Below are 11307 nucleotides of genomic sequence, written 5' to 3'. Positions count from 1 at the left end.
GTCTCCTCCCGCTCCAGCTCCTTTTTCCCTTCCCCCTGGCTGCCCAGCACCCGCCGGCCGCAGCCTCCGAGAGAGGGGAAGAGCCGGGGGCTGCCGGGGGCGCAGGGGGCTGCGCTGCCTCGTGGCTCAGCCTCTGGCAGAGACATCCGCGGCCTCGGAGAGCTGGAAACCCAGCAGGGACTCCTGCAGCCCGTCCCCCCGCAGTGCGGGGCCGGCCCCGCTGTCCCTTTGCCCCACATCCTACAGAAACGGGGGGTCCCCACGGCCCACAGCACTTGGCCCAGGGCGGCCGTGCAGCCTTGTGGTCAGTGCAAATGTTCCCCCCTCCAGTACAAGGGCCTCCTCGCCAGGGGCTTGGGCAGTGATTGGGTGATAAAGGGCTGATACGGTTGGAACATCCTGCCCCAGCAGGCGCCAGGGGCTGGGTGACTTCCCCAGAAGGGCGAAGTCAGCGAAAATATGTGGAAACTGTAGGGGAAGGAAAGGCGGCTGAGACATCCGGACTCAATTCAAGACCGAAAAAACTTTCCCCGGGACACTTGCAGGGAGCAAGGGTAATTCAGATAGAACCAACCAATGATATTTACGGACCGATGAGCGTAAACTTCGTTTTTCCCTATTCACGGATGAAACGCCTGCAGCGCCTCTGTGGTGTGCCGGCTCGTGGAGCTGACACCGAGCCCCCACCTCAGCGCAGCGATGGAATAGGCCGCGCTCTCGGCTCTGCGCATGGGCCAGGCCTTGGCAATGCGGATGGCGAGCGCTGTCGGAGAGACAACAGCCGGGGAGGCCGCGGCGGGGCCCGGGGCTGTCCCCTGTCCCCTGCCCGTCGCCATCGCGCCGACCCCGCCCGGCCCGGCCCCCCCCGACCCCCGCCCGGGCGCTCCGGCCGCCAGGGGGCGGTAGTGCCTCGCGTCCCCACCGCAGCGCCGCTCTGTCCCCGATCCTTTCCGGAGCTGGCTAGTGCGCGGCCCTCGCAGCCCGGCCGCGTGGTGACGCCGGTCCCCGGGGGCAGCCGGTCAGCAGCTGCCCCGGCGCCCGCCCGGACCGTCCAGGACGCGGGTCGTCCAGCCCCACGCGGGACCAGCGCCCCCCCGGGGCCATGGAGTTCCCGCCTTCCCTCTTCCCCTCCCATTTCGGCGTGGGCCCCCCCGGGAGGAGCAGGGTCCCTCTCGGGCCGCCGGCTGGGGCGAGCAGAGGCAGGTGCTGGGAGCCGGCCCCAGTCGCCGCCAGGTGAGTCCGCGGCGCAGCCCGCCCTGCCCGGGTCCGGGGCGGAGGGGGGGTCCGGGGGCGGGGGGGGGCGTCCAGGGGCGGAGGGGGTCCTGGCTGGGCACGCGGGAGCCCCAGGGCGGGCGCCTCGCTCACCTCCCCCTTCCTCTCCCTGCAGGCCGCGTCGACGTTCGTGCACCGGCGCGGCGGGACGGGCGAGAGCTGGGAAGCCGACGACGGGGCTGCCGTGCCCCTTCTGCCTCCCAGCGCGAGTGAGGGCTGCGGCGGACGGGATGGGGGTACGCTGCCCCGGGAGGGGACACACACATCCCGTTCCAGCTCCGCACCCGGGCTGCCGAGCTGCCCCGGTGCTCGGAGTCTCTGCCGCGCTGGCATGGCTCCCCCCGGTGGTGCTCTCGCAGGAGGGAGCGGGCTGGGCCAGCCGCTGCCCCGCGGTGCTGCAGCGGTGGACTTGTGCGGTACCGGCCGGCCCCTGCCCTCTCCCCACAGGCTGCTGTGTCCCGTCGCTCGCACCTGAGGACATCCTCTACCGCGGTGCCCTGCGGATGAAGCTCCGGGCAGGCAAGTCCGGGGCTGCTCTGGATTTCACCAGACAGGTAGGGCCAAGAGGGCTGTGTCCTGCCGAGGACCTGGGGGGATGGCGTGGGATCCCTGCACGTCCCAACCCCTCCCTGTCCTTCCCACACAGCTGGGCCACTTCTTTGTGGATCACCCCGAAGATGCATTTGGCTCCCTGGGGCAGCTCCTGCACAAGAACATCTACCTGGGCAACTCCAGGCTGAGGGTCAGTGTCCATCCAGGGGTGACAGTGCTGTCCCCCACCCCTCCCCTTGCAGCTGCCAACTCCAACCTCTGCTCCCTCCTATCCCAGCTGACACAGGGCCAAGACAGCACCATTGGGATGACAGGCCTGAAGGAGAAAGTCAGTGGTCTGCAGATCAGGCGGTAAGTGTCCCTATGTTCCCTGCCACAGAGAGGGCTGAGGGGGGCTCCTGCTCACTCCCCCCAGCCTGACACTGTCTACTCCTACAGCACCTGCCCCTGGCAGCGTGACACCTGCCACCTGCGCTGGATCTCCCACCTCTGCCGCAACTGGATTTTTGAGGTGCCGCTGGGGCTGCTGGCAGAATGCGTGCATGAGGAGCTGCTGCTGCAGTGGGCCGACCTGCTCTTTGACGACAGCCCTACCGGGGGGGCACTGGCCTGGCTGCCCCTCGAAGACATGGGGGCACACAGGGGCCGCCTGGTGTACCCCGGAGGGCAGGCCATGAACCACCTCTGTATCCTTCTCCACGTGGTGGCCCTGGGGAGGGAAGGGGGGGGTCATGTTGCACTGCCCTTAGCCAGCACCACAGATTTCCAGGACGTGGTGCTAGAGGAGCTGCCCCACGCCCAGGGCCCCCCGGTGCAGTTTGAGCTCAACGGGCGCGTCTGGCAGGTGTCTGCCGCCCGGGTGGATGGGGAAGGTGAGGCATCTGCGGGATCTGCACCCCAGGATCTGTACCCTGGGCTGGGCAGGGCATGGGGTAGAAGGGCAGCAGGGAGCCCGTTGGGATGCTGCCATCTGACGTGCAGCCTCCTGTCCCCTGGCAGATTTTGTTGGCGTGCGCTCGGACTATCACTGTGGTGTTTGGAGGGTGCCGGGCAGGACAGGGGCAGCCCCCGCACCACTGCAGGTTATCCGCACCGACATGCCTGCCTCCTGTCTCACCGTCAGGTAGGCACTGAGCAAACGGAGCTTTGCAAGGAGGGAGCTCTGCTGCCTCTGCAGCTCTCCCCGCTGTGGAGGATGCTCTCGCCCCTGCAGTGAGACCGTGCTCCCCCTCCCACAGCCCTCACCTCCCCGGGGAGCTGGCAGTCTGCACTCAGAGCGGAGCCGTCTACCTCTGGAACGTCGAGGCAGGGTGAGATGGGGCACTCGGGGCCAGGAGGGGGTTCATGCAGACCCCTGGGTCTCGGTTTGGGCGGGCCCAGGTGAGAGGGGCAGCTCTGCACTGTGTCAGAGCTGCCTTCTCCCCACAGGCTTCAGCGGCTCTGCCATGACCCCCAGACCATGTTTTTTCGGGACCATTCGCCCTGGCGCTGGAGCGATTTCACCGCCCACCCGCGGGTGTTGAGCTATGCTGACCGCACCGGCCTGCGGTGCCTGGATGGCCGGGTGAGCGCGGAATGGTGGGCACAGGGCTGGCAGCGGGCTGGGGAGAGGTTCTCCCAGCCCAGGGTACTGATGGCACCCCAATTTCCTGCTGCAGGCCCCCGAGAGATGCCACTTTGACTTGTTCAAGGTGGGTGAGGAAGCCGGTTGCCAGCAGGGTGAGCGTGTGGTGCTGCCAATGTACCTGGGCAGGGCTCATCCCTCCCAGCACCTTGTCACCACCCAGGTGAGACTCAGCGGGGGGACAGCCAGGGGCCAGTGGGGATACCCTGGCACAGCCCTGGCTTGCAGCAGCTGTGGGGGGTTGAGGGGGGCTGCCCCGGCATGTTGGGCTGCGCTCCCCTGAGCTGTTCCTCCTGTTCCAGTTCTCAGTGTACGTGCTGGACGAACGGTTGCCTCTGGTGCCCATGCTGAAGTGGCCACACATGATGAAGGCCCCCCCTCTCTTTGCCCACCTGTCACCAGGTGGCCCTGGAAGGAGCCATAAGGTGCTGCTTGGCGCATCCTGCACCCAGGAGCTGTTGCTGCTGCAATACTGGGGTGAGAAATGTGGCTTTGGTGGTGCTGCGGGGTCAGGTATCCTCTGTGCCCGCATCTCCTCGCCACTGGGACCAATTGCCGCCCCAGCATCGGTGCTCACTGGCCAATTGTTGGTGTGTCCTTTTGCAGGGGGCAGCCAATCGGCCTGCCAGCTGGCAGGGCCTCCAGAGAAGCTGCACAGTGTCACTGGCTGCCTGCAGCACCTGCCCACCCAGCTCCCACACCGCCACCGCCTGCTCTGGCAGCACCTCGGCACCCCGTCTGCTGGTGAGTGTCCCTTGCCACCCTGGGGAGCAGGTCCTGGGGAGGAGGGGCGGGGGGGTACAGCCCTTGCCGTGCCCTGGATGGGCTGGTGGTTGAAAGAGTAAAAGCCAAGTCCTGAAAAACCCTGTGCAAAAGATTCATGACCCAGAAAATGATGAGGGAGGTGGGATCCAGCAATGAGTACACCCAGGGGTGGAGGGGTCCCCCACTGCTGGGCTGGGTCCCTGGTGACAGTGTTCACCCTGTCCCTTCAGGGCTGGCTGCCGCACTGCAGGAAGATGGGCCGCGGGAGTCCCTGCTGGTTTTCCAGCTCTCCGAGGCCGGGGATGTCTTCTGCCAGAGACTGAGCCATGAGACAGCACAGCCCCCTGCGCCCACAGTGGGGGATGAGGCCATGGCCGCCCCCGGCTCTTCCCCTCTCTTTGAAGAGCAGGAGGAGCAGGAGGAAGAACAAACTTTCTATTTGTCCAACCTTGAGGTGATTATTGATGAGGAGGAGGAGGTCGAGGAGGAGGAGGTCGAGGAGGAGGAGGTCGAGGAGCAGGAGGTCGAGGAGGAGGAGGTCGAGGAGGTGGCGGTCGAGGAGGAGGAGGTCGAGGAGGTGGTGGTCGAGGAGGAGGAGGTCGAGGAGGAGGAGGAGGTCGAGGGGGAGGCGGTCGAGGAGGAGGTCAAGGGGGAGGCAGTGGGGGAGGTGGTCGAGGAGGAGGAGGTCGAGGAGGAGGAGGAGGTTGAGAAGGTGGATGTGGAGGAGGTGGAGGAGGAGGTTGAGAAGGTGGAGGTGGAGGCGGAGGAGGCAGCCGGTGCAGCAGTGGCCCCAGAGGAAGCAGAACTGCCCCAGGAGCGCTGGACCAGCCCCTGGCCCTTTTCAGCGGTGCCTGGCCCTGCCATGGCCCTGTGGTCCCACTGTTGGCTGAAGGCCCTTCCGGAGGGCTGCAGGGAGCCCCCCCGGCACACCTGGTTCCCCCTCCTCGGCCAGAATAGCCTCTTAACCCACAAAGAGCCAGAGGCGCTGGCGGGTCCCAGCGCCTTGCACAGGCAGGCACGGCAGCAGCTGCGCCGGGCCATGCGGGAAGGGGGCCGCATCCAGCAGTGGGACCCCCCGGGCCCAGCGCAGCCCCCGGAGCCGGTGGGGTGTCCCGAGGAGCCCCTGAGCAGCCGTCTGATGGCGGCCTGGTCCGGGGACTGGGCACAGTGGTGGGAAGAGAGGACGAGGTTCAACAGGATACAGAGGCTGCGGGAGCGGCGGCGGCGGCACAAGCGAGCCCGGGGCTGGTGCAGCCTTTCGTCCAGCTTCATCTCCTCCCTCACCTATCAGTCTGAGCTGTCAGAGCTGAGTGATGTGGCCCCCCCGCCACCGCTCTCCCCCAGCAGCCCCTCTGTGCTCCCATGGGAGAACTCCTCATGGGGCAACAGCCCCCTGGCAGAGCCACTGACCGACGAAGCCCTACTCTCGTCCCAGAGCCTGCGCCGCCGCGGCATCCCCAAGGAGCGGCAGAAGACGCTGCGGGACTACCTGGGGCTGTGGATTGAGGCCCCCTGCGATCTAGAGCCCCCCAGCAGCCAGGCCAGCCAGCTCTGCACCCTCTCCTCCCAGAGCCAGCTCTCCTCTGCCTCTCAGCCCCACCGCAAACGCCCGTGCGTGGGCTTCTGAGCACCCAATAACCCCCGCCCGGCCCCACTGGATCGCACACACCCCCACACCCCAGAGTCGGCTCCACATGTGGATGCCTGCAGAAGACTTGGTGGTGTCACCCATGTGTCACATGGGGGCACAAATGTGTTGATGCTTTAAAGTTGATGTGGGCAATTTTTTTCGGTCTTGAATTGAGTCAGTGGTCGCGATCTCCCCGTGCCGCCTTTACTTCTCCCCCAGTCACCACAGATTTTTGATGACTTCACTTGGCTCAGGCAATCATCCAGCCTCTGTTGCCTTCTGGGGCAGGCAGTTCCCCTCTTAACCAATCTCTCTGCTCTTCTTTACTGCCGAAGTTGTTAGCAAGGCCTGGATGGGATCAGGCTTCCACAATGTAACCAGTGATTAGTATTCCTTGTGCTTGATGAAGAATGTTTATATGGGCTGCAGTTACTCCCTTTGCGACCATCTAGAGAACTTAAATTCATCTGGGTAAGTCTCATCTTTCCCACAGTTTGTCCACCCAAACACAGGCAACATCTCTGTGTACATTGGATGAGTACATAAAGGCATACAAACACAGTTATTATTGTAACTAAAGTTACTAAGTGTTTCTTTACACACAGACGTGAATCGTGGAACTGAAAAGTTAACCATGTGGATGTTTCTAAGAATCCATGAGAAGTATTAACCTTTTGTATCTCATAAAGCCTATTAGTCTGTTTCAAAATTTCATTAAATCAGTGGAAATCCTTCCACTTTGAGCTATGTCTACATGGCAGCTTGTATCTAAAGCTGTGCATCCTCTTTGAGAGGCCAGGATGATGTTGAGAGCCATCCTTTTCTGTAAAGTAGTTTTAGCTAATTCAGGCTCTTCTTCTTGCAGGGCCTTTATAGCATTGTCTCATTTCCAGTTTTATCAATTGCAGCTGAAATATTACTCCACAGATTTTGCCATGACATATTTGCAGGAATGGGTACTCCTGTTAAAGGAATCTCCTTTTGACCATGTTCTAGAAAATGAGCACAAACGCAGCGATCAGATCGGTTTGCAATTGTAAGGTCTGAATCAGATTGAAATGTAAATTCTGATCCCAGTGATTTCCTGGTTCCGGATGAGTCAAAAAAATTACCATAGATTACTGTATCACCCAGACTAATCCTGCTTTGTTCTTGATAGGCATTTCTAACATCTCACAAAAGGAATCAATATTGTGGCAGTATACAAACCAGAGGAACCAGTCCTTGAATGTAATCTAAATTAGAATATGACTTAATGGCTGTCACTGTCATGGTACAAAAACTGATAGATTATCCCAAGGTTAGTTTCTGGGTGTGTGAGCTGGCACAGGCAGGATGCTGGAACAACCGCAAAACGGTGGATGAAATTCAGAGTAAATTTAGTCTCGTTACCTCAGCCTGGGAGATCTCCGTAGCAGCACCCAGGCAGAGGGGTGCAAGCTGGGACACAGGCACCATGGAGCTTGGTCCTTGCCAGCCAGAAAGGCAAAAAGAAGAAAGATCTTGAACCTGCTGCTTTTGCCTGTGTGTATCGGGGGGGTTTTGCAGGCATACTTTTCTGCTGTGCTTTGATTTTTCCCACAGCAGCGCAGGAATCTTAAGGATGTTCACTAAGGAGCCTCTGAGTGTTTTACAGGTCTGTGTTCTCTAGACGCAGATGTTCTACCCATCAAGCACACAGAGCTAAGCTACAGTTAGTGTGACATACATGTTTTTTGGCCCCTCAACTGCAAGTCACTTGAGTGTCTTTTCAGTCCTTCTCACCAATTGTACTAGGTTTGTGTGGCGGGGTTTTTGGTAGCGGGGGAAGGGGCTACAGTGGTGGCCCCTCTGAGAAGCTTCTTGAAACCTTCCCCAGCTCCACGGTGGACCTGCCTCTGGTCAAGGCCAAACTAGTGAGCGACTGGTTGTGCCTCTTTGATACTGTATTTAAGAAGGGCAACCTGAGAGGGGTTTGAGACTTGTAAGGAGGTGTTAGGAGAAGGACATCTATGCGAATGCAGAGGTCAGTAGGAGGAAGGAGGGGAGGTGTGCTGGAGCAGAGACCTCCCCCTGTATCCAGTGGTGGGATGGCAGGGCTGACCACCTGCCACTCATGGAGGTCACTGGAGAAGCAGAGATGCACCTGCAGCCTCTGCATGCTGTCTCTTCTAGCACGTGTAGCTGAATACATTCATTAGAAAATGTTAGTTGCACTCTCAGGTTTGTTTTTAAGTAGTCATGTCCCAGCAATGGGAGGGGGCATTCTGGCACATGTAGAAATTCATGAATTAATGTAGCATTTACAACTGTACATTTGATAAGTTTTAAAAATGGCCTAAAAGCTCACTTTCCTGTGACTCCTACAGTTGACATAGATGTTTTCTTACAGCTAGTTACTACCGAGTGGGTTGCCCACTATCTACTAGGAAATCTGTAACTGTTCCCCAGGGGATCAGTTGCAAAGATCTTGATACTCTCACCCCATCCCCTTCATTCAGTATCAGATGTTAACATAATCAGATTAACATCTGATTCTGGCCCCCCTTTTCCTGAGGATTCAGGAAATAGGTTTTTTTCTCTTGTGGGCATTCATGCTTTCTGTGCATTTTTTTCCTGCAAAAAGCAGGAAAAACAGATTATCACCCACAAGCATAGAGTTTGAAGAGTTAACCTCCATTCCATTTACCTCTTCCTCCACCTCAGCCACTTCCTCCACCTCTGTTGGGGCTCCCAGTGATTGTAGCTGCCAGCCAGCCAGGCTTGTAGTTCTAGTTCTTTGTGCTTCTCCCCTCCTTTCTCTATCATCTCTGTTTGTAAACTTTGTAGATATTTTGCATCAATCATGATACTGACATTCCTTCCACCTGTGCAATCTGTGTAGGACATTAGCTGTGGTTTATCAGAATAGCAGCTATTAATTGTTATGTACACATTAAAGTTCTCAGTACCTGCTTTTGAGCTGGAAGCGAGCTGGCCTTCATTTTCACTATTGTTACTATCCTGTGATTTCTATTTTCCATCTTTTGTTCTAATTACCCGATTCCCTTTTGGAACCAATATCTGCACATCCTCAGCCTCCCCACTATCTGTTTTTTGTTGGCCTGGCTGCCCCCGGAAGACGTGGGGGTGCCCTGGAGGGCAGGCCATGAACCACCTTCCCCATGCGGGGTGGCCTTGGGGAGGGAAGGGGGGGGTCATGTTGCACTGCCCTTAGCCAGCACCACAGATTTCCAGGACGTGGTGCTAGAGGAGCTGCCCCACGCCCAGGGCCCCCCGGTGCAGTTTGAGCTCAACGGGCGCGTCTGGCAGGTGTCTGCCGCCCGGGTGGATGGGGAAGGTGAGGCATCTGCGGGATCTGCACCCCAGGATCTGTACCCTGGGCTGGGCAGGGCATGGGGTAGAAGGGCAGCAGGGAGCCCGTTGGGATGCTGCCATCTGACGTGCAGCCTCCTGTCCCCTGGCAGATTTTGTTGGCGTGCGCTCGGACTATCACTGTGGTGTTTGGAGGGTGCCGGGCAGGACAGGGGCAGCCCCCGCACCACTGCAGGTTATCCGCACCGACATGCCTGCCTCCTGTCTCACCGTCAGGTAGGCACTGAGCAAACGGAGCTTTGCAAGGAGGGAGCTCTGCTGCCTCTGCAGCTCTCCCCGCTGTGGAGGATGCTCTCGCCCCTGCAGTGAGACCGTGCTCCCCCTCCCACAGCCCTCACCTCCCCGGGGAGCTGGCAGTCTGCACTCAGAGCGGAGCCGTCTACCTCTGGAACGTCGAGGCAGGGTGAGATGGGGCACTCGGGGCCAGGAGGGGGTTCATGCAGACCCCTGGGTCTCGGTTTGGGCGGGCCCAGGTGAGAGGGGCAGCTCTGCACTGTGTCAGAGCTGCCTTCTCCCCACAGGCTTCAGCGGCTCTGCCATGACCCCCAGACCATGTTTTTTCGGGACCATTCGCCCTGGCGCTGGAGCGATTTCACCGCCCACCCGCGGGTGTTGAGCTATGCTGACCGCACCGGCCTGCGGTGCCTGGATGGCCGGGTGAGCGCGGAATGGTGGGCACAGGGCTGGCAGCGGGCTGGGGAGAGGTTCTCCCAGCCCAGGGTACTGATGGCACCCCAATTTCCTGCTGCAGGCCCCCGAGAGATGCCACTTTGACTTGTTCAAGGTGGGTGAGGAAGCCGGTTGCCAGCAGGGTGAGCGTGTGGTGCTGCCAATGTACCTGGGCAGGGCTCATCCCTCCCAGCACCTTGTCACCACCCAGGTGAGACTCAGCGGGGGGACAGCCAGGGGCCAGTGGGGATACCCTGGCACAGCCCTGGCTTGCAGCAGCCGTGGGGGGTTGAGGGGGGTGGTACAGAGAAATGACCACTTTCCTTTCAAATTATTTACGTATAGCAATGTGTGATGATTTCTGAACGTTGTCTAAGAATCCTTCTTGTCCAGACTTGTTTTGTGGATTCAGAGTAGTTTACCAGATAGTTTGAGGATTGGCTATAAGAAAGTAGCAGGTAGCCCGGGGGTATGAATTAAAAGGACAACTCACCGATAGCAGAATCAAAGCCCTCAATGGGCACCTACTCAAAGCACTGAATGGGGGCACTTAGGCAAAATTAAACTTGAACAAAAGGACTCAGAGATGCTGTCTAGAGGATGATCTTGCCGATTTAGGAATGAGACATCTGGAATTCGCTTAACAATGCACCCTGGAGCGAGCGGACACTGTGAAGATCAAGTACTTCTTCCCTAGGATAATTATAATAATCACACCTATTCCCCGAACTAATTGTAATAACCCAGCCCTTCCTAATGAATATGTATGCTTTGGTGTAATAAATATTTGGCTACTTGCCAGAGACGGTGTGCAAGCTTTGTGGAGAAATCCCTTGCACCCCGGCCGGAATAAATATGCCAGCTCTATTACTCTTTCTGAGTGGTAGAGTTTGTTTCTGCACGTCAGGGGCTGCCATGGCATCATGTCCGCTGTCACCCTGGGGTGCAGCAGGTCCTGGGGAGGAGGGTCGGGTTGGGTACAGCTCTTCCCATGCCCTGCCGGGTCGGTGGTTACAAGAGCAAAGGCCAAGCCCTGAACAACCCTGTGCGAGAGACTCACGAGCCAGAAAACGACGAGGGGGTCGGAGCCAGCGGTGAGCGCACCCGGGGGGCGGAGGCAGCCCCCGCTGCTGCCCAGGCCCCAGGAGGGGCCCCAGGGGGCAGCATCTCCCCTGTCCCCGCGGGGCCGGCCCCGCACTGCGGGGGGACGGGCTGCAGGAGTCCCTGCTGGGTTTCCAGCTCTCCGAGGCCGCGGATGTCTCTGCCAGAGGCTGAGCCACGAGGCAGCGCAGCCCCCCTGCGCCCCCGGCAGCCCCCGGCTCTTCCCCTCTCTCGGAGGCTGCGGCCGGCGGGTGCTGGGCAGCCAGGGGGAAGGGAAAAGGAGCTGGAGCGGGAGGAGACAAAACAAATCTTTTATTTGCTTGGCCGTGAGGCAATTATC

At 59.7% G+C, this 11307-nt stretch overlaps 2 protein-coding genes across 2 annotated transcripts; both read left to right on the top strand.

Moving 5' to 3' along the window:
• The first annotated feature begins 686 nt into the window (after positions 1 to 686).
• Positions 687 to 8744, top strand: LOC141973340 (TATA box-binding protein-associated factor, RNA polymerase I, subunit C-like). Its single transcript, XM_074931799.1, is given in 16 exon segments — positions 687 to 1148; positions 1151 to 1233; positions 1388 to 1481; positions 1720 to 1826; positions 1919 to 2020; positions 2111 to 2175; positions 2263 to 2510; positions 2586 to 2696; positions 2824 to 2947; positions 3063 to 3134; positions 3253 to 3388; positions 3483 to 3611; positions 3751 to 3925; positions 4055 to 4192; positions 4444 to 4691; positions 4983 to 8744. Coding segments are annotated over 16 exon segments (2736 nt in total). The 5' UTR covers positions 687 to 1102; the 3' UTR covers positions 5841 to 8744.
• A 114-nt stretch (positions 8745 to 8858) lies between these two features.
• On the top strand, positions 8859 to 10614 carry LOC141973206 (TATA box-binding protein-associated factor, RNA polymerase I, subunit C-like; the record flags this gene model as incomplete). The annotated part of the gene is made up of 6 exons (XM_074931498.1): positions 8859 to 9162; positions 9290 to 9413; positions 9529 to 9600; positions 9719 to 9854; positions 9949 to 10077; positions 10485 to 10614. Coding segments are annotated over 6 exons (771 nt in total), but the record flags the coding sequence as incomplete, so codon positions are not given.
• Between the last annotated feature and the right edge of the window lie 693 nt (positions 10615 to 11307).

Source organism: Athene noctua, chromosome Z (assembly GCF_965140245.1).
Source record: "Athene noctua chromosome Z, bAthNoc1.hap1.1, whole genome shotgun sequence".
NCBI classification, from domain to species: Eukaryota; Metazoa; Chordata; class Aves; order Strigiformes; family Strigidae; genus Athene; species Athene noctua.
The sequence above is the reverse complement of the archived record's forward strand: the minus strand, read 5'-3'. Positions and strand labels throughout refer to the sequence as shown.